General features: G+C 36.0%; 2 protein-coding genes across 3 annotated transcripts in view; one reads left to right on the top strand and one right to left on the bottom strand.

Moving 5' to 3' along the window:
• Positions 1-8,867, bottom strand: part of LOC107670577 (ADP-ribosylation factor GTPase-activating protein 2-like) — a 10,712-nt gene extending 1,845 nt beyond the window's left edge. The window contains exons 1-14 of the mRNA XM_016463213.1: positions 8,838-8,867; positions 8,675-8,718; positions 8,443-8,515; positions 7,983-8,090; positions 7,428-7,508; positions 6,794-6,899; positions 6,651-6,707; positions 6,215-6,253; positions 4,039-4,091; positions 1,886-2,022; positions 1,568-1,699; positions 1,254-1,382; positions 1,027-1,176; positions 818-944 (exon numbers count right to left, since the gene is read on the bottom strand). Of these exons, the coding sequence (XP_016318699.1) occupies positions 818-944; positions 1,027-1,176; positions 1,254-1,382; positions 1,568-1,699; positions 1,886-2,022; positions 4,039-4,091; positions 6,215-6,253; positions 6,651-6,707; positions 6,794-6,899; positions 7,428-7,508; positions 7,983-8,090; positions 8,443-8,515; positions 8,675-8,718; positions 8,838-8,867 (1,266 nt within the window). The remainder of the gene's footprint in view (positions 1-817; positions 945-1,026; positions 1,177-1,253; positions 1,383-1,567; positions 1,700-1,885; positions 2,023-4,038; positions 4,092-6,214; positions 6,254-6,650; positions 6,708-6,793; positions 6,900-7,427; positions 7,509-7,982; positions 8,091-8,442; positions 8,516-8,674; positions 8,719-8,837) is intronic.
• A 90-nt stretch (positions 8,868-8,957) lies between these two features.
• On the top strand, positions 8,958-22,455 carry LOC107670634 (signal recognition particle receptor subunit alpha-like). Of its 2 annotated transcripts, none has more exons than XM_016463305.1 (15): positions 8,958-9,035; positions 9,168-9,317; positions 10,738-10,821; positions 10,932-11,095; positions 11,317-11,477; positions 11,587-11,746; positions 13,812-13,962; positions 14,154-14,275; positions 14,407-14,525; positions 16,600-16,686; positions 16,824-16,996; positions 18,391-18,604; positions 18,683-18,846; positions 20,522-20,620; positions 21,464-22,455. In XM_016463305.1, exons 1-15 carry the CDS (start codon positions 8,973-8,975, stop codon positions 21,590-21,592), a joined length of 2,040 nt encoding a protein of 679 aa, XP_016318791.1. In that variant the 5' UTR covers positions 8,958-8,972; the 3' UTR covers positions 21,593-22,455. The 2 variants fall into 2 exon arrangements, with proteins under 2 accessions (XP_016318791.1, XP_016318790.1); XM_016463304.1 differs by having other exon boundaries at positions 11,317-11,486.
• The last annotated feature ends 24 nt before the right edge of the window (positions 22,456-22,479 follow it).

The following is a 22,479-nucleotide window of genomic DNA, read 5'->3' as shown; positions in this document are numbered from 1 at the left end:
ATATATATATATATATATATATATATATGTGTGTGTGTGTGTGTGTGTGTGTGTTAAAAATACATGACATATTAATGTATACATTTAAATTATTACAAATTTGTGGACATTTTTGTAGAAACCATGTTACACTACCATTCAAATGTTTGGGGTAAGATTTAATACATTTTATTCATCAAGGACAAATTAAATTGATCAAAAGTGATAAAGACATTCATAAATTCTGAAATTAATGCTGTACTTTTGAACCTTCTATTCATCTAAGAATCCTGAAAAAAAAAGTTTTCACAAAAATCCACAAAAATATGAAGCAGCACAACTGCTTTCAACATTGATTATAATATCAGCATTAATGTTTTAGAAAGAAGTCTCTTCTGGTCACCAAGGTTGCATTTTTTTTATTTTATCAAATATGCAGTAAAACAGTAATATTGTGAATAAATAAACCATATATAAAACGTGTGTGTGTGTGTGTGTGTGTGTGTGCGCGCGCGCGTATAAAAAGGTAAAATTACAATTTTATAAAATACAAATATATATTATGTTATAAATAGAAATTGTGTATATGTATTACTATTATAATTAAATAACAAAATATACATACATTTATATTATACATTTTATATAAATTTGTATATATAATATGAACATTAAAATCCTTCATAATATTTAATTACAGATAAAATGTGTAAAAAAAAATTAAATAATAATATATTTATATGTAGAAATAAAATGGAAAAAAAAAAGGATGTGAAAAATTAGTGTCAAAACCGCCAGTCAGAGTCTCAGAACTCAAGCTCTAGTGGGCTCACTGTACCTCTGGGTTGCTCTCACGGCCGAAGAACATGTCCGATGAGATTGCTTTAGCATTGGCAAACTTCTGTCGTGCTTCGCTGGACTCTGTGACGGGCACAGACACCTCAGGCTTCCGTCGGCTGGCCAACCTGAGACACATCGTGTCAACAGTCATAAAACCAGCCACAAATCAAATCGCCGTCTACTGGATCAGGACGTTATTCAACAAACCTTTCTCCGATTGGCTGGATGCTTGAGATGGTGACCTCACTGTCTTTAGGCTCCTCTTTTTCCAGAGCCCAGGAAGAGAACGAGGACCCCCCATCATTGTCCCACCGTGAACCAAAGCTGTCTCCTGATGTGAAAGGGTTGTCCTTGTACCTGAGATCACAATGATTCATACAAATTACACACATGCATACACTCACATTCACAAATGCTGTCCGTCACAAACATACTTTGGTGGTCCAGAGGTGAACCCGGGCTCATCAAACATGTCCAGCTTGGAGCGAGAAGAGGACTTGACTCCGACCGGGGTCTCCTGCTCGATCACCTGCATCTCGGCCATCACGGAATGAGACACGGCACTGCGGAAAATCAAAGTCACACCATATCAGCCGAATGTACAATAAAATGAACAAAACCAACAACCAGACACACATCGCTCAGCATTCTGGGTTATTAATCTGCTGCAGACATTGATGTCATGCTTGAGGGGAGTGATGTAATTAACGTGACAGTGGTTTAATCGAGGTTACCGCCGTGTCTTTACCTCCTGTTGCCGAATCCCATGCCCAGCCTCTCCGCCTGTTCCTTCTTCTTGCCCTCTAGGTTCTTCAGTTTCTTCTCCTCCATCTTCCTGTCAATCTCCAGCTCTTTGTAGGCCAGTCGCATCGAGGCCACTCTGTGAGAAAAGAGGGAATGCAAGCAGGAAAAAAAACTGCTGAAGCTATAGCTCTGATTGCACTGTTAGAGGAGCCATCCTCTCAAACATACACTTGACCATTCAATAGGCTCGAATCAAAATCTTTTTTAAAAAAAGTTCTTTTACAGCATCTGCAAATGGAATTTGTGGCATCTGGAGACTCACATGGAGTTTTCGGCTTGTTTCTTGGTCTCAGTGGCCTGTTCCGCTCTCATTTTCTCTGCCACCTGGGCTTGTTTTTCCACCTCAGTGAAGCTCTTGCTGCTCACCTTCTGGGCACCAAGACCCTTTTTAGCGCCAAGCTAAAATCAAAATGATAACAGTGTAAAGACATTTATTTATAACATTTTTAACAAAGTAGCACCTGCAAACATAACCATGAGTTTTGACAACAATATATGCTTCTACAGATGGTTTATAATTAATGTATATTTATACATAAAAGTACCTAATGAAACTCATGAAAATACTAATATATATATCCAACTTCACCTTCACCGGGTGCGGATAAAGGTACAGGTGACGAGTGAGCTTCAGAACAACAGTGAACTGCGGTCAGATGAGATGTTGTCAGGCCATATGTCAGTAAAAATGAATTCTCCTGTCCCGTCAGCTCTTATACTGTGCTCGTAGAACCTGCTCTTCAATTGCAGCCACAAATGTGGCGGCTCGGGCTGAAGCCTGTATCATTTCATATTAAAGCGCAAAATAAACTATGAGCATGCAATGATGTAGTGATGTCGTCAGTTAAGTCATAAAGTTACCAAAAAGGCGATTGCATGCAATGCAAGTGAGTCAGATTTAAGAACATATCTCTGAAATGCAGTGGTTTTCAAAACTGTCCTGGAGCAGCAGCATCTAACACACCCGATTCAACTCGTCAGCTCATTAGTAGAGACTTTAAGACCTGAAGAGGGTCAGAAAAGGTCAAGAGTTGCGAGAAAATACGATCCGCATCTTGTTCAGCAGCGGCAGCCAATATAACCTAATAACCAGCTGCTGTGATGTCTGTTCATCAAAGAACAAAAGAAGAAAAAAAAGAGGAAATCAATGACTTTTGTAGCTTTAAGGGTTAATCTAATTTAAATTAGAATTTAGAGTTTGATAACTTAATTCAATTTCTGTATATATTTCCTACATGCTGAAGGGCACAGGTAGCTAAATATGATATTTATTATAATGGGTTTATGTGAAGATTGTTTTAAGTTCAATTAAATTAGAGGCTGTTATTTTTTAAAGTCTAATAAAATTAAAAATTGATAGCTCTCAATTATACTGTAATGTTAAATAGCTATAGTCAATGGTTAAATATTAGGGGAAAAAATTCATAGAGACATCAATAGTATTGGTATCAGTAATACTTGCCTTCAGTCATAAAAAAAGATGCCATTAAATAAATATTAAAAAATACATTACATTACATTAATTTGAAGATTGAATGTGAAATTGCAATATAAAAGTATATATAAAGACTAATGTTAGGTTGGATTAATCGCGATTAATTTTTTTTTTTTTAATTGAGTGATTCATTTGTTAATTTTTTTTAATCAATTGACAGCACTTATATAAAAGTACATTTAATTGCATTTATATTTATTCTATTGATCCGTCATACACACACACATATATTTATGTATGTGACAGATCAATAGAATGAACAGAATAATTTATAAATTTACATTTATCTATATAAAAGCAGTTCAAAAAGTACTAATATTTAATTTTAAATAATATAAATACAGTACATATAAACACAGTGCAATTTTTTATTACAATACATTTAACTGAATTATTTCAGTACCATAATATTAAAATAAAAATGTCATTCTCATGAATGAGAACTAGAGAATTATGCTTTTACAGTTGCAATTATAGTACATATAAATACAGTAACATTTTTATTACAATACATTTAACTGAATTATATCAGTGCCATAATATTAAAAGTCATTAAAAGTCGATTATGCTTACTTGTTATGAAACTATAATTCTGAGTAAAATATTTGATTTTGAGATGAAATATGACCCAGACATGTTGTTCACAGATTTTGTGAAATTCATTAAAACTCTTAAATAAATGCTGCAGTTAAGTGTCAACTGTCATCTGTTTTTATATCTCCTGCTATAATAAAGAGAATTGAGTAACTTCTATAAAAAATAAATTCCGAATGATTATTGGTTTTCTTTAGTTTTAGGCAGAGCCAGTTTCTGTATAGTGCCGCAAGACTGACACCTACTGACTAAAACTGAACACTGCGAGATCAGGAAGCACAATTACCTCTACAGGAAGTGACTGAGGGCACTGATTGTTCACCTACCCCTTTCTTTGCAGTGGCTGGCTTCTTCTTTCCAATAATGGAGGGTTTCACTTCTGAAAACAGACAGCATAGTCAGAGAAAGGGAAACGGGAAACCATGTTCTCCTAGATTATTCCAGAGAACACAACTTCTCCAGACAAGGATCATTAGTGCATGGCGATAGAGCCAACAGTGCCCTGAGAAATATCATGCCGGCAAAGCCTGAGGAAAAGAAAGAGGTCACACCTCACATAATCAATTCGATTATCAGAGCAAGAGTGTGTTTAAAGTGTACACATGAACACTGGGAACATTCCTGCAGCATTACTATTGCATATTGATCCAATGAGTCCATAAATTAGCCGAAAATTGGGGCGTCTGGAAGCTTTGTGCTAAGACAAATGCTGAAACTGGTTTTAAGATTTACATCCACTGCATCCTGATCAACAATGAAAAGCCACTCTAATCTCAATCCAGACCAGAAAAACACAGCAGAGCTCTGGGTCCAGTCTGGAAAGTGCATGAGAGCTCTTTATGAGATTAGAAGACCCTACATTACACTTTTTTTTGTCAGCGAGTAACTTTACACACCAACTATGGGAAAGTGGGACAAGATATGCCACTTTTGAGTAGAATAGGAGGGAATAGTTCACCCAAAAATAAAAATTTGCTGAAAATGTTCAAACAGCTGTTAAAAACATCACAATAATCCACACGATTGTTTTGAACGGTTTCCGCTCTGTGCATATTTCTCTCCTGATTCAGAAAAGGACTCATTTTAGGGGGAAAAAAAGATAGCTTGATGGATTTGTTTCTTATAAACGTGCAGCTTTAATTGGTGGACTGGAGTGGTGTGGATTATTGTGATGTTTTTAATCAGCTGTTTGGACTCTCATTCTGACGGCACCCATCCACTGCAGAGGATCCACTGGTGAGTTCTACATTTCTCTGTATCTGTTCAAATGAAGAAAAACTCAGGTCACAAAAAGTGGTTCAGTGACAACTTGCCCCACTTTAGGAGTCAGAACTGGCAAATACTCAGCAAGTAAGAATAATTACACAGCATATAGGTTAGTTCTGCTATAAATACATATAATAGGGACGTCAATAATAGCAGAAATGCTCGTAGTTGATAGTCATTAAAATGATCAATTTCAAGTAATGTTCCAGGTTCAACAGAAGTGAAGCCCAAAATATACTTAAGTTTTTATGTGTAACCTAAGGTATGAATAAGTGCACAAAGTTTATCATCAGCATATTATGTATACTTTATGCGCACAGCCAAATCGTGCATACTTTGTACGCCCAGCCCATACATGTGCAACAACAATTGACCCTTTTCACATTTCTGTGGTTCTCAGAAGCAGAAGTTGTCATAGCTGAGTGAATTTATATCATTTTTGGTTTTCTGTGTTCCCTAATAGCAAAAGAAAAAAAAAATCCATGATAGCGTTTCAGTGACATTCCAAAAGAAAAAGAATTGAGAGATTGATTACATTGGTCAGAACAGAGAAAGATGTCAAATCTGCTGTCACTCCCTCAGCCAAGTGTTAGAAACACTCACACAGCAGCATTAAAAATGTTAAAAAAAAATTAGCACCATGCCAAAAAGTACATATTTTGTTAAATGAAAATATATATAAAAATATGGGGGGAATTAAGAGATACCCACAACTAGTTTAAGCGAGTACAAAGGCATTTTTGTTAATAAAATATATATATAAAATATTGCGGACACTATCTAGTCCGCACATGTCACACTATCAAATGGAGAATCCTTATAAAGGCTATGTTTTCAGCTGTACGTGTGTGTTCGTGTCAAAACTGAATTATACTTTGGGCTTTAAGCTCTATTAACAGCATATATTTCATAATGTTGATCAGCATTGAATTTCTCAATTTTAAATTAAATCCCAGTCAACAATTGTGTCAGTGCAATATATACACTGACACCCTGAATAGATCTGAATTGGTAAGAAAATGCATTATTATTTAAAAGCAGTAAAGACTATTTTTATGGTAACACCAAGCTTTTAAAATATGATCAGTTTTGCAGTAATATTATGATAAAGAGGAAGGGGTGGAGCCAAAGAGGCACACACACACTCAAATTAAGTATCAGTCAAGCGCAGAACCCATGCTGCTTCGTTCTGATCAGCCAATAGGCATCCTGCCATTTCAAAATCATTAAAATCACCTTCAGGAGACTCTTCAGACGTCAATCTCATTGAGTCATCTACATTAACAGAACAGACAGTAGGCTTTCAATTCATTTGCAAAGAATGTTGCAGAACTACATTTGTTGGCTTGCTATTACACATACACATGATTTTAAGAGCCTTAAGTACATAGTTGTGTTTTTGTCATATTTATAAAATGTTTTTTAAACCATGCAATTTTACAAGTACCATAGCACTTTTTTACTTCATTCCATAGCATGGGATACTTCATTAGTTTTCCAAACAGGTCCTGGAGCTTGACTTACTTAGTGATTCACCAATGTTTGGTGAGAAAATACTTCCAAAATAATATGGGGAATTGGGTGGTGAAGAGAGAAACTGAAACATTGGGTGTTGTGATGGTAATGTACATTCCTCCTGAGCGCTCAAACACACAATCCAGGAAACACTCACCTATTGTGGCTTTAGGACTTGTGCTCAGTCCTTCAATGCTCGGACCCTCTTCAGGTTCTGGTTCACATAGACAAGAAATGATTAAATATGAAAGTACTGACAATGAAACGCATGTGTTATGATGTGTAATGTGGTCCACTCACGAGTGCTGGTTTCTGAACTCTTAAGATTGCTCTGCTCCAGTTGAGGGGTTACGTCTCCATTCTCATCCATTAGGGATGGGGAAGCTATGTTCCAACTGTTGGCAGGCTGCAGGTAAGAGAACAATTATCAAATTTAACACATCAAGCCATAATAATAATGGCATATCTGCACGAGCACAAACTTAAAGAGATAGTTCACCCGAAACTGAACATCAACATCATTTTCAGTCATTCACAATAACAGAATATGGACTTAACAAAATGTAACAGAACATAAAAACATCACTTGATTACTAACTGATTAAGTGTTAAATAGTATTCTTTAATTTAATGCGAGGCAATATAAAACACAGTATAGTGTAATAATTGTTTAGGAATTTCTCTAAAAAGAAACTGCTAGATTTACAATGTTAATAAATGTGGAACCTCACCAAAGTCTATGAAAAGGGTTCAATACATAATTCTCTGATATTTCTAGGTTTCTCTGACTGTGAGAATCCTGTTACCAGGTAAACTGGTCCGCCCTGAATGATCAGTCAAACTCTTTTTTAAAATAAACAAAATAAGTGCTCCTTTAGACATCAAAACTCATTTACAATTTATAATTCAAAATGCACAAATCTGTGTGTCCTACCTGTGTGTGCTCGTCAAAGAAGTCAGTCTCTCTCTTCTCTGTAGGTGATGGCTGAGCACAGCTTGAGTTGTCAATCCACAGCTAAATGGTGAAAAGGAAAAAAACATCTAAATAAATGTCCTGAAAGCAGCTCTCCAAATACAGTGCGTATTTGTGCTGTTGTTGTCTGTTGTGCTATCTACGTAGCTATGTAACGTGGAGTTTGTTCAGTGACTCAAGTTCAAAGTTTATTCAATATCACAAACACCACAGCTGCATATAAAAAGAAGACATCCGAATATATCTTTGCATTACTTTACATAACTAAACAAATGTGTAGTTCTCTGAATTATTGGGGTTTGGAAAGTAAACATTCAGGTTACTTATAAACACAGGCCTGTTGTAATAAAACCCACACATGATGTCCAAAGTAAAATCTTGAAGCAAAGCCAGTTTTAAAGCGCATTTTAATAGCATGACACGAAAATATCTTTAAATAACCAATGCTGACAACAAATCCACAGGGCATAGTTCATTTTCTTGGCAGCGATAATGATGGAACAGTATGAGATTCGCAGCGTTGGCAAGCTGTCGAATCTTCTCTCTGTACATCTGAGCCGCACGACTGTTATACTTCGCATTGGTGTCATTGGTGGTACAGCCATGCTGGCAGAAAAACCCCATCTGTGCACAGAGAAAACATGGGAGTGATGAAGTGATGTAACATGCACAGTGTCTACAGTATAGGCTAAGTTTTAAAGACAGAACTGATGCAACTGCATGCATACTATATGGTAGGAAAAAGAAGAACTAAGCACGTTGGTTTGTTTGTATTTAACACCATGCCAGCTTCTGTGGCTATTTTCATGGAGAGAAAAATGTATGGCCAAATTATATCAGGTTTTTACAATTTATTTTTTGCTAAAACTCAAGCTGTATTTGGCTTAACTCGGTTTAAAAAAAAAAAAAAAAAGTTCTCACAGGGTTAAAACCAGCACAATCAAATAAAACATGAGTCAGGGATAAAGGGACTAACCGCGTTGGCATTTCCTCCAACCTGCATACATCTCAGCTGAAACCAGCTCCAGTTGGAATCCAGCTCTGTGGATCTGAAAAGACAATATTCTACACTTTAACTCACCCTCGAACTCTTGCGAACTAATTAATGTGACATTCTGTAACACCATGGGTGAATAAAAACATTGACTGACATTCACATGACGGCATAATTTAATAAGTAGAGAAAAACAATAGAAGTCCAGACTGACCTGATAAAGCTCAAGTGCACTCCCAAGGTATATATATATATATACTAATAACAGAATAAACTATATGTCATAAAAACGTGAAAATACATATACATATAATAGTATAAAAATAAAAATTGGAGAATCGGTATATTAGTAAAAGTTACTTTTTAGACGTATGCACCTGGAGGTTTTTATTATTTTTAAGAAACATAAATCTGCATTCATAAATCAAATATCGATTAAAAACGTAATTAAAGCATTCATTACAAAAACCGCAAAAATCGGAATTTTCTTAACTTAATGTTAATGGATCCAAATGATCTATGTAATAGAGCTGAAGTTGCGTCACTTCCTCATTGTGCCACTGACGTGTCTGATTGTGAGTTGCGTCTTCATTCTGACGTTCACGTTCACTCAGGCGCAGGCCAACTTTGGAGCACTTATTTATTTTTATTATTTTTTTTACACGTTTTCGTTTTTTGTTGAACGGTGTTTGTTCTGTTCCTCGCAGTATTGGGTTCGTCGGTGGTTGGCAAAGATGCTGGACTTCTTCGCCATCTTCAGTAAAGGGGGGATCGTGTTGTGGTGTTTTCAGGGGGCCGGAGTGGCCGAGTCCTTCACCGGGCCCGTCAACGCTCTCATCCGCGCCGTCATCCTGCAGGTAAACTGTCCAGCCGAGTACTGTTGTATCCCGTCAGTGTATCAACAGTCCGGCCCAGCAAACACACGGGCGGAGCTGTGAGGGGGTGATGTAGGTTACTATAGTTACTGTGTAGGATGATGTAAAATAGCTCGAATATTGACTTACAGATGCGTTTGAGTCGGAGTTTCAGAGTTTGTGCGTGTTGGACAGTCGTACGTGTTGCGTAATGCTGCATGAACCAGCCTAGACAAACCGAGAGAGCTCAAAGTAGACGCTTTTCATGTTTTGTTTATAATTATCTTATTACTATTCCTTGCAAAATTGTATCTGGGTCAAAGACGAAAAAGGGTTTAAGCATAAAAACAATAAGTGTAATACTGTTTTAAGTTGTTGTTGTTCCCCCCCCAAAAAATGAAAAAGTTTTCATACTTTTTAATTTTATATTTAAATATCATACATTTTTCCCTGATTTACAGAAGAGACCCACTAAAATGTCATTCAGTGTAACAATCTTGTCAGGCATATTTACAACAAAAATCAATTTATGACATATATCAAAAGACTAATTACTTTCACCCCAAATACTAATTCGTTGTAATTTTACATTTTTTAAATTTCCCACTATCCTAGGTTTTGCCCATTTGTCAGTAAGAATTTTTTACTCGTTTAAAATGCATCAAATTTAATATGCTCCCTTATTCTTTTATATATTTTAATATGTACATGTGAGAATAAGCATGTTGTTTGAATTTTTACATAAATATTGTTACACTGAATGACAGTGTAACATTATTTCAACCAAATTTTAACATTTTATTCTTCAAAAACATATTTGAAACCTTAAAAGTAGACACTTTACTTACATTTAATGTGCTTTCTATGGACATATAATCACTTTTTTGTACATTTCTTTTGATGTGGACATCTTAACATCTTTGACCCATATTCATAAATGTATGTATATCTATCTATCTATCTTGTTTTCAAGATATTGATATATATTTGAATTCTTTAAAGAACACTAAAACTTTAATTGCTTGTAAGATTCAATAAAAAAATATAGCTTATAGCACACTGTCAAATCAAGTTTAGTATGTCGTCTTATAAATAATAATAACTCTTATAAAATGATATCATATTATTAGAAAATAATTGTTATATCAGTTTATTGTTATATCAAAATTATATTTCAATAGCTCACAATTCCGAGGTAAAGTCCTGATCAACTATTATCTAACTTAAAATTAATCTAGCATGAGAACACGTGTTTATATTGCAATCCACCACTTCAAAACGACTTTTGGTCTGTGTTCCAGCCAAGTATAGCATTTAATTTGATGAAAGATTCATCATGAAATTTCAGATTTAGATTATAGCAACATGTATGTTAAGACATATTTGAAGTTGAATGTTTGTTTTTTTGGCTCTCCATTTGCAGGAGAGGAGTGGCAATAACTCCTTCACCCACAATGCCCTCAGTCTTAAATGCAAGCTGGACAATGAGTTTGAGCTTGTGTTTGTGGTGAGTGCTTATTTTCCTCTTTTCGATGCAAATAATGTGATCCTTCAGATCAGTCAGTGTCCCATGACTCAGCTGTCCGTATGTCTGATCGTGTGCTTCTGCTGTCTCAGGTGGGTTTTCAAAAGATCCTGACGCTGACGTATGTGGACAAGTTCATAGATGATGTCCAGCTGCACTTCAGAGATCGATACAAGAATGAGCTGGAGCAGAGAGGTGCCCTAAAGTTTCTGCTCAATAATTTTGAGTTTGGAGATGACTTCCGCAGACTTCTGCGGTGAGCGAGACCTTTTCCTAGGTCAATAAATATAAATATCTGTCAAAAAAAAGCATATTATTGTCTGAAAAAAATAATTTTACACACTAAAGCTAAACCTTTCAAAAGGATCAAAATAACTGAAGAATTACCAGTAGAAACAGAGCTGTGTCCACATTGTTATATTATTTTCAGCACTTAAACTCTAGGCATCATCATTATATGATGGGTGTGTTTTGCAGGGAGGCAGAGGGCTGCAGCAAAGCCAAGGCCTCCGTCTCTATGAGGACTTTCAATGAGTCCCAGAAATCTCAGAAAACTGTGAAGTCTATGATTGAGACAAAAGATGGAGACAAAAGCAAGGAGCAAGGAGGCAAGAAAAGTAAAAATGCCAAAAAGGAGGGTGAGAAATGTGAGAGACGATTAAAAAAGGAAACCAACTACGAGAGCCAGTGGCTCTTCCGAAGCTATAGGTTTGTTAATGTAACCGTTCTTTCATTTCTTCTCTTCAGCTGAATCAGGAGGGGATCAGGCTAAAGCTGCCTCACAGACTGCCTCGAAAAAAGCTGTGGAGAATGGAAACGAGGGCCTGACCCAAGAGGAGATTATTGAGAGGAACCGTGCCAAGTTCATCAGCAAGCAGTTGGGTGGAGGAAAGCCAGAAAAGTCCAGGTAAGACACTCTGTGAATTGTGAGAAAAAGCTTTGTTTATGGCAAATGAGGCCCTACTTTTGAATTTTGGGCCATATGGGTGTCACAGATCTCAACATGGCTTTCACTAAATCACTTAAACCAACATATTGGTCATCTGATTACATAGTTATAATAATTTATCCTGACTAAAGATGATTTTTAAAGTAGGGTTATTATCATTAACTAAGGGGGTGTTTACACGATACTTTATTCAACAAAAAAAATTTAGGCCGTTCATTTACTGAAAACACAAACATTTGAAAATGGGTTTCAAAGTGCAAGTTTTTGAAAACGGTATCATATCTGTGTAAACTACAAAAACATGAATTTGTGAAAACAGTGACGTCGTGCACATGCATATTACGTGTTCAGTGTATAGCTGTTTCCATCACCCTATTTTAATGCGCATTTTGAAGTATCGCACGAGTGATGGAAACGCCAAATTTCGAATTAAAATCCCTTAAAGGGATACTCCACCCCAAAATGAAAATTTTGTCTTTAATTACTTTCCCCCATGTCGTTCCAAACCCGTAAAAGCTTCGTTCGTCTTCGGAACACAATTTAAGATATTTTGGATGAAAACCAGGAGGCTTGTGACTGTCCCATTGCCTGCCAAGTAAATAACACTGTAAAGGTCCAGAAAAGTATGAAAGACATCGTCAGAATAGTCCATCTGCCATCAGTGGTTCAACCGTAACGTTATGAAGCGACGGGAATACTTTTTGTACGCGAAGAAAACAAAAATAACGACTTTATTCAACAATTCGTCTCCTCTGTGTCTCTCTGCATCACCGTAGCGCCATTTTGGAGAATATGCGCTGAACGCAAGCAGCGTACGCTTTTCTGTGTTAGCCGCGCTGCATGAATGCGCTGTTTTCGTTCAAATCAAAGCGTAAATACATGTAGAAAACGTATCCTTGTGTCGCGGCTGACACAGAAGAGCGTACGCAGTTTGCATTCAGCGCATATTCTTCAAAATGGCGCTACGGTGATGCGGAGAGACACAGAGGAGACGAATTGTTAAATAAAGTCGTTATTTTTGTTTTCTTCGCGTACAAAAAGTATTCTCGTCGCTTCATAACGTTACGGTTGAACGACATGGGGTTAAGTGATTAATGATAATTTTCATTTTGTGGTGGAGTAACCCTTTAATTCGCAAAAACGTTTTTATGCTTGCTTGAGGTGGTTTTTGACTTGTGCGAAAAAGTGTTGATGCGATTAATGGGAGATGGAAATGCATTTTGCGAATAAATTCAGTAATTTATTATATATGAAAATTATTATATTCTCCTACTTTTCTTAGTGCTTTATAGTGCCAGTTTATCAGGAAGTGACTATTTAGTTCTCTTTGACTTGTTGGATGGAAACGATGCTTGTTCGCAAATGTTTTATGCGGTATTCCAGTTTTGCGCATAAGTTAAATTCGCAACTTTGGATGGAAACCCGGCTTATATGTATATTTGTAGGCGCGTAGTGTTTTTTTTTTTACAAAGTGACATCGCCAACTACTGGCCTGGCATGGATAATACAGCGTTTTTAGTTGTTTTTGTGGATTTGTGTGAATAGGGATCGTTTTGATAACGTTGTTCTCTATATGCGAAACTTTTCAAAAATGCCAAGGAAAATTTTTTTCTGTTTTTAGTACAGTCGTCGTCATGTAAACATACCTTTAAACCATAAAAAAATTTATAACTTGAAATAAAATAAGCATTAACTGAAATAAAATATTATTAATAATAACACATTATTTCAACTAGTTTACAAAGCAACATATTTCTAATTTTCATTAAAGCTAAAATTATTAAAACTAATAAATAAAAAAAATGAATCTAATAAAAATGTCAAACACAACAAAATACGTTTTAAAACTTTAACTAAAATTAAAGTGAAAATATATCAATTCAAAATATTAACAAAAACAATATAATACTATCACATTTTAGTATCATTCGCAAGTTTTTATTTTGTTGTATTTCATTTGTAAGTCGCTTTGGATAAAAGCGTCCGCTAAATGATTAAATGTAAATTTAAATGTATTGTACAGTAAGTCCCCTAAACCCCAGAAGCCAAAGGGGAAGATGAAGCGGGTGTGGGATATGAGCGGGAAGAGCTTTGGAGAGCTGGATTACAGTGGAACCAATGGTGACAACTTCAGTGACGCACAGAACCAAGACCCTGATGCCACAGCTGAACCGGTGAGCAGTCCATTATTACTCCTGACAAAAAGTCTCAAATTCACTGCACCATCTTTTTACTAGCAAGCACTAACTCTGCGGTTTCAGTGTTGAAGGCTGCCGGAAGTTTAGTTTGCATGGTTGTTGAAAACTTTTCAGTGAAATTCAGATATTGCGGATGAAATTGTCAAGTAACTCTGTGTTCCTCCCAGCTGATCCAGGTGGATTCAATGAAGGGTGACCTGCGAGGTGTCGATTATGAGTCCTCAAATGATGAGGATGAAGAAGTGCAAGAAGAGGACAGAGTTATAGTGGCAAACACTAACAAGAAAGGGTAACATTTTAAACTCACTACTATTCTGTCTTTTCAACACGGCCTCAAAATGTTGAATTTCTTCATCTGAACTTGCTGCTTCTGCATCTACAATTGATATTGAATGTGCATTCTGTGTGGTTTCTCTGCAGAGCCAAAAAGGGTGGTTTCGGGGGAATGTTTGGGATGCTGAAAGGCCTGGTGGGATCTAAGAATCTGACTCAGGAGGACATGGAGCCAGTTCTGGACAAGATGAGGGATCACCTCATCGGTATGACATTGCTCTTGTCCCATGGCACCTAATTGAAAACACTTTTTTACATGTTTTTAAAACGATTACAGGGTTTAGGGTCATGGAAAACCTGTGTTTTCTAGGCCTGGAAAATTCATCCAAAATTAAATTTGACTATATATGCTTTGTTCTAAAATATTTAATTAGCTGATCAGGAAAAAAAATAAAGTTCAGATAAATCAACTATTCCCTGCTGGTGGAATAACCTGCCCAACCCGATCTGAGCAGCTGAGTCTTTACCCATCCTCAAGAAACAGCTAAAAACACATCTCTTCCATCTACACTTGAAACTCTAACACTAGTGTTCTCTATTCTATCTACTTGTTTTCTTTTTAATTATTATGAAACAAATAATAATAACTTGACCTGCTAAAACTAGCTCTTATCTATTCTATCTACTTTTTTCTTTTTATTATAAAAAAAAAACTTGCTAAATGTACTGCGTTAGAATAACCGGGACTTGTCACAACACTTATATATTGTTGCTATTTTGTAGGGTTTAGGGTCATGGAAAACCTGTGTTTTCTAGGCCTGGAAAATTCATCCAAAATTAAATTTGACTATATATGCTTTGTTCTAAAATATTTAATTAGCTGATCAGGAAAAAAAATAAAGTTCAGATAAATCAACTATTCCCTGCTGGTGGAATAACCTGCCCAACCCGATCTGAGCAGCTGAGTCTTTACCCATCCTCAAGAAACAGCTAAAAACACATCTCTTCCATCTACACTTGAAACTCTAACACTAGTGTTCTCTATTCTATCTACTTGTTTTCTTTTTAATTATTATGAAACAAATAATAATAACTTGACCTGCTAAAACTAGCTCTTATCTATTCTATCTACTTTTTTCTTTTTATTATAAAAAAAAACTTGCTAAATGTACTGCGTTAGACTAACCGGGACTTGTCACAACACTTATATATTGTTGCTCTTTTGTTGTTTTGATTGCTTCTATTGCACACATTTGTTAGTCGTTTGGGATAAAAGCGTCTGCTAAATGAGCAGAGTTAGAGTTAAATGTAAATGTGATAAAAATTGGATTAGAATAAATAAATAAACATTGATATAAATGATATATCTTAAAATAAGATATTATAGTTGAAAATGTGTAATAAAATTTTGTTTAAAAAACATTTGAATCAAATAAAAAATTCTTAAGTAGTAAAATTGATATAAATGAATAAGAAGTTTAACAGTACAGTAAAAGTAAAAGAGAAGCATATTGTGATTAAAATAAAAAATGAGTCAAATAAAGAGATTAAAATGCATAAAAATTATATAAATTAATAATACATGTAACAAAATTGTAATAAAATTTATTAAAAAATGATTACAATTAATCATTTTAAATAAAATTTTATGAATAAACAAATCTTAACAGCACAATATATGTAGAAAAAAAACAAAAATAATCTGATTAAAATAAGGAAAAATTTGATTGAATAAAAATGATATAAATAAGTACAACCAACTGTACAGTACTATAGGTATAAAAACTATAGGTATTTTATTTTTATAAAAGAAAATTATTAAAATAAATGAACATTTGATTAAATAAAAATTTAATTAAGTTAAAATTTATTTACATAAAAATTATGTCTAATAGTACAGTAATATAGGTTTTAAAAAAGCATAATGGAAACTAAATAATTTCCAAATATAATTTTACACATTTAGAATATTAATTTTCCGCAGCATAAACTGGGTCTTTATACATGGAAAATATATAGCTGCCTTTTAAAATATCTCACATGTGGATGATCCTATTTGGGGATTAAAAACCCCACAGCTAGTTATTGATGTTTATAAATCTTGCTCGTGAGCCATAAAGTTTTTTGATTCATGAGTGAATTGTTTTTTTCAGTCCGTTTTTTTTAATGAATTGAATTGAAAAGTTCACAAATAAGTCTAAATGATTTGGGCCTGATCAAAATAATGCTTAAAGATTCCATTCATCACAAACAACTAGAAACTATCTGATATACTGTGTATACAGCCTATGTTATAACTTGATCAAACTAATTGCAGTTTGTCTCTTCTCGTTTCTCTAGCCAAGAATGTAGCAGCTGAAATCGCCTCCCAGCTCTGCAACTCTGTGGCCAAGAAACTGGAAGGCAAAGTCATGGGCACTTTCACCAGTGAGTACAGCGCTCAGCTGCTGAACAGCCCGTCCAAACAAGAGCTTTCCCACACACCTGTTTATCTTCTGTCTTGCTTTCTGGCCTTCCTGGATTATTTAGCTCTTCTAAATCTTCTCCTGGCTCCTTCTCTCCAGCTGTGGCCTCTACAGTAAAGCAGGCTCTGCAGGACTCTCTGGTGCAGATCTTGCAGCCCAAGCGGCGTGTGGACATCTTGAGGGACGTGCTAGAGGCTCGTTCTCAGCGCAAACCCTTCGTCATCACCTTCTGTGGGGTGAACGGCGTCGGCAAGTCCACCAACCTCGCCAAGGTAAAACAAAAAAAACTCACATGGTCCTTAAAATTCTTGAAATTACCCAATAGAAATTTACGGTGTGGAATAACTAGAAATTATGGAAGCCCGTTTCCGCCACTGAATAAAAAATAAAAGAGATAATTGCGACTTTTTATCTCGCAATTTTGACTTTTTTTCATTTTTTAAAAAGTCATAATTGTGAGATATAAACTCGCAATTCTGAGAACATATCAGTCTTTTTCCCCCCTCAAAATTGGACTTTAACTCGCAATTCTGAGAAAAAAAGTCAGAATTCTGACTTTATATCTCGCAATTCTGACTTTGTAACTCGCAATTGCGAGTTTATATCTCACAATTCTGACTTTTTTTCACAGTCGCAATTACCTTTTTTACATTTTTTTTTATTCAGTGGCGGAAACGGGCTTCCATAGGGAATTGACTTTTGTTAAGAAGCGCTTGAAATTAAAAAGAAAAATGTATATGCAGTTGAGAATTTTTATGTTTTCTGGTTTCATGCTAACTGTAAAAAGTTTATGGGTTTTAATGTTTTTGAAAGAAGTCTCATTCTCAACAAGGCTGCATTTGAATCAAAAATACTGTAAAAACCATAATATTGTGAAATAATATTATTACAATTTCAAAGAAATGTTTCCTATTTTAATACATTTTAAAATGTAGTTTATTCCTGTGATGCAAAACTGAATTTTCAGCATTATTTCTTTAGTCTTCACTGTCACATGATCCTTCAGAAATCAATCTAATTTGATTTGGAGCTCAGTTATGATCAGTTATTATTGGTGCTCAATTATTAATAATGGTTCTCATTATCATCAATGTTGTAAACCGTTTTTGATGCTTAATATATTTATGGAAACCATGAAACATTTTCAGGATTCTTGGATAAATAGAAAGCTCAAAAGAACAGCATTTATTTGAAATAAACATTTGTAACATGAATTTAATGCGTCTTTTTCAGCATTATTTCTTTAGTCTTCACTGTCACATGATCCTTCAGAAATCAATCTAATTTGATTTGGAGCTCAGTTATGATCAGTTATTATTGGTGCTCAATTATTAATAATGGTTCTCATTATCATCAATGTTGTAAACCGTTTTTGATGCTTAATATATTTATGGAAACCATGAAACATTTTCAGGATTCTTGGATAAATAGAAAGCTCAAAAGAACAGCATTTATTTGAAATAAACATTTGTAACATTAATTTAATGCGTCTTTTCTAAATTAAACGTATCTCTTTTTTTACATGAAATCTTAAATATTTAAAAATATTAAGCAGCACAACTGTTTTCAACATTGATAATAAGAAATGTTTCTTGAACAGCAATGTTGAATATAATATAGAGATCATAGGTCATGTGACATGTATTATTTTATTTTTTTTGTACAGATCTCTTATTGGCTGATCGAGAACGGCTTCACGGTGCTCATCGCAGCCTGTGACACCTTCCGCGCGGGAGCCGTGGAGCAGCTGAGGACTCATCAGCGTCGTCTGAACTCTCTGCACCCCCCTGAGAAGCACGGAGGGCAGCCTGCCGTACAGCTCTTCGAGAAGGGCTATGGCAAGGATGCTGCTGGGATCGCCATGGAGGCTATCGCCTTTGGTAAAAACCATGTGATTATAGAAGAAATGAAACTTCACAAGAATTCATCTGTTAACACGTCTCTCTCTCTCTCTGCAGCTCGTAACCAGGGCTTTGACGTGGTGCTGATCGATACCGCCGGCCGGATGCAGGATAACGCTCCTCTGATGACGGCTCTGGCGAAGCTGATCACGGTCAACACCCCGGACCTGGTCCTGTTTGTGGGAGAAGCGCTGGTGGGAAATGAGGCTGTGGATCAGCTGGTAGGTGTAATGACACATATGGCCTGTAGATGGCACTGCTTCATAATGCGTCATATGAAGTATTCATCTTTGGCCAACAAATGTTTCTGGACAATAAAAAGTGCTTTTGAACTAGGTAGTGCTTGATGTCTCAGAGAGCCGTTTATGTATTAAAATAATGGGCTGTTACAAATTCAGTAAATTCTGCTTCCACTTAAGTTCAATTGAAAATTGTGGCCAGGATATTGTTCCAAAATTTACACTCGTGTCTTTCAAGGAAGATCGAAAGAATGCCGTGAAAGTGACTAAATTATGATGGAAGACTTTAGACAGGGTTTCTTTTTTTAAATAGAAATTGATACCTTTATTCAACAAGGATGCATTAAATTTATCGAAATTACAGTAAACACATTTATAATCTTACATAAGATTTATATTTAAAATTAGGGATGCACCGAAATTTCGGCCGCGAAAATTATTGGCCGAAAATGGCATTTTTGGTTTTCGTCCAAAAGAGAAAAACAAAAAGTACAAATATACTTTATATCATTTAATAAAATAATTATTACAAAGAATTTTCGGTTCAGAGTTTTCATTTTGGTGCATCCCTATTTAAAACAAATGCTGTTCTTTTTAACTTTATATGCAAAGAATCCTAAAAGTATATCATGGTTTGCACTGAAATATTAAGCAGTAAAAACCGTTTTCAACTGATAATATTAAGAAATGTTTTATGAGCATCAAATCAGCATATTAGAATGATTTCTGAAGGATCATGTGTCACTGAAGACTGAAGCAGTGTTATTTTAGTATTACTGAGATACTATTATAGGTTTTATTCATATTTTGAATTATTTTTATATTTTGTTTTCATTTTATTTTTAATTGAAGTTTAGTCATTTTGTTGTTTTTGACTTAAAAATTTTGTCGATATAGGTTTTTATTTTTTAAAATCCAAAAAAAAACGTATTTTAAATTGTAATGATATTTCACAATATTACTGTTTTTATTGTATTTTTGCTAAAATAAACGCAGCCACGGTAAGCAAACATCAAAAACAAACAAAATAAATAAATAATCGCACAGACCCCAAGCTATATAATAACAAAAATGGATTGGTCCGTTTGAACTACTTTGAGAAAAGTAACAGGTACAACATGGCAACATCTATGTATAATAACACTGAGAGACTTATGCTGCATTCACGCCATGTCGTAATTACAGTGATTTCGAGATGACAACACGTGACGTTCTGCTCGGAGCTGTTCACACCCTTGGACTCGGAATTATCGCACTATCAATGCCTAAATATAGCACCCAATGAATCTGAGGTGGTCAGGTGGTAGTGGTACAAGTTGTAGCTCTCAGAAAACTCCCAGTTCACAATTGGTAATTACGGGTTCTACGAGGATGTGAATGCGTTTTACAAGTTGGAATCACGGTAATTACGATATGGCGTGAACGCACCTTTAAATCAAACATACACAAGGAAAAGTTAACGCGGTATAATTCAGCCAATTAGAAACTATATCTGGGCTATCACAGGATATTCATGATGGTTACCACTCTCTCACTTGTTCTGTCTCTATTGTATCCATTTGCATGTGGGAAACTGATATCTGAAAACCAGTCCTGAGCTTTTCAGAAATATTCCAGGTCATTGTTGATGTAGTGGATGTTTTCTGCTTTGTTGTAGGTTAAATTTAATCAAGCGCTGGCTGATCATTCCAAGACTGACAAACCCAGGCTCATCGATGGCATCGTTCTCACCAAGTTTGACACCATTGATGACAAGGTATGACTCCAGGATCCTTTTTCATGGCCTTTCTAAGGGTGTGTTCACACTTGTCATGTTTGGTTCGATTAAAACGAACTCTGGTGCGATTGCTCTGTTAGTGCGGTTCGTTTGAGTAAGTGTGAACGCTGCCATCCGAACCCTAGTGCGCACCAAACAAGCGGACCGAGGCCACTAATAAGATGGGTCTCGGTCCGCTTCCAAAGGAACTCTGGTGAGGTTCGAATGAAATATGAACACAACACGCACCAAATACTTCTAAACGAACCAAAAACAGGAAGTAGTGACAAGATGCGACGCTATGCGACATGATTTGACGACGCGATGTAACCAAAACAAAATGAGCAGAGGGCAAACGTGGAGCAACGATGAGGTAAAGTGCCTTTTATGAGCTCCTTTGTTTGCAGGTGATGAAAATAAAATTATATGTACACGCAAGAATGAGCGCACTTACTCCAGCAGACGGCATTAGGTGTGTTCGACTTAAAGCGGCGCTGAGCAGGCCGATCGGTTAATGGGTGCTTTGATATCATACACCCGCAGCGCCGCTTTAAGTCTAACGCACCTTTTGTTTGGGGTGTTCGGTGAGTTCCGTCACGATATATACGTCATTCAAGCCGACCAATCAGGTTGTGAACGTATCACTATGCCTTTAGGTTCGCTGTCTTTAGGTTCGCTGTCAAAAATGCCAATGTGAACGCTAAGCGGACCAGGACCAAATGTATCGTTTTCCTTTTTGGTCCGGACCAAATGAAGCAAACGAACCGAACTACAAGTGTGAACACCCTAACAGTTTCAAGTAATGGATCTTGGTTAGGAGAAACTCCACATTGTTTCCTGTAGGTGGGCGCTGCCATCTCCATGACCTACATCACAGGTCAGCCCATCGTGTTTGTGGGCACCGGGCAGACGTACAGCGACCTGCGCAGCCTCAACGCCAGGGCTGTGGTCAGCGCGCTCATGAAGGCCTGAGATGCACCACCCACAAGACCTGCCTCTGCTGCTCCAGCGACGGTTTTGCTACAGCTAGATATGAGACCCTGTGACCCTCTCAGCTTCCCGTGAATGCAGACATTTTGCTTTCCTACAGGTTTAACTGAAATTCAGTTCATATTTAGGATCCTCGTGTTTTGTTCCAGGAAAAAAAAAAAAGTGTTTCAGTTTAATGAGTGGAAGGAATATCATTTGGCTTGATCTCACCTAAGCAACCATTTCTGATTGACATGCAATACAGCCAATCAGACAGCAGTGGTTTGGGTTTCATTTAAATAACGAGAAGGAAAGTATTTTTGCACTTTTCCACATCTGTTCTCTACGAACAAGTGTTCTTGTACTTTCTGCCCACCCAAAAAAAGATGGACTGAGGTGTTACTCAAATGTTATAAAAGATATATAATATATTCTAAATCTATTTTGTCTACTTTTTATTTGATTAATGTAGGTACATTCAGATGATGGCCCAGCAACCCAAACACTCTCATGAAATCACTACCATAGTGCCTCAGCTCATTACATTAGCTGTTGTTCCCAAAACAATTCTGAGCAAACGCTGCCTTTTCTCATTCTTCCTTTTATACTCAGGCTTTTCATGTCTCTGGAGATGAAAAGTATTATAAGGTATTGTAAGGTTTGGTGCTTGAGGTTTGAAGGCACCTCAGCAAAGAGTTCTAAAATGCTGCGTATACCAAACTGTCTGAAGCCCTACGAAGTTACATATTTGTTTTAATTCATTAGTGACTGTACTGCCATCTTCTTTTCTTTCAGATCCCTACGCCCTTTTATTTTAGAACAAAGTCAGGTCTTAATTCTCTTTCACCTCATGTTAATTTGCGCTAGCACAATGGCAAGACTGGAGAGCT

This window comes from Sinocyclocheilus anshuiensis, unplaced genomic scaffold (genome assembly GCF_001515605.1).
Source record: "Sinocyclocheilus anshuiensis isolate Anshui unplaced genomic scaffold, SAMN03320099.WGS_v1.1 scaffold140, whole genome shotgun sequence".
Classification (NCBI taxonomy): Eukaryota; Metazoa; Chordata; class Actinopteri; order Cypriniformes; family Cyprinidae; genus Sinocyclocheilus; species Sinocyclocheilus anshuiensis.
This window is presented reverse-complemented; position numbering and strand designations above follow the sequence as displayed.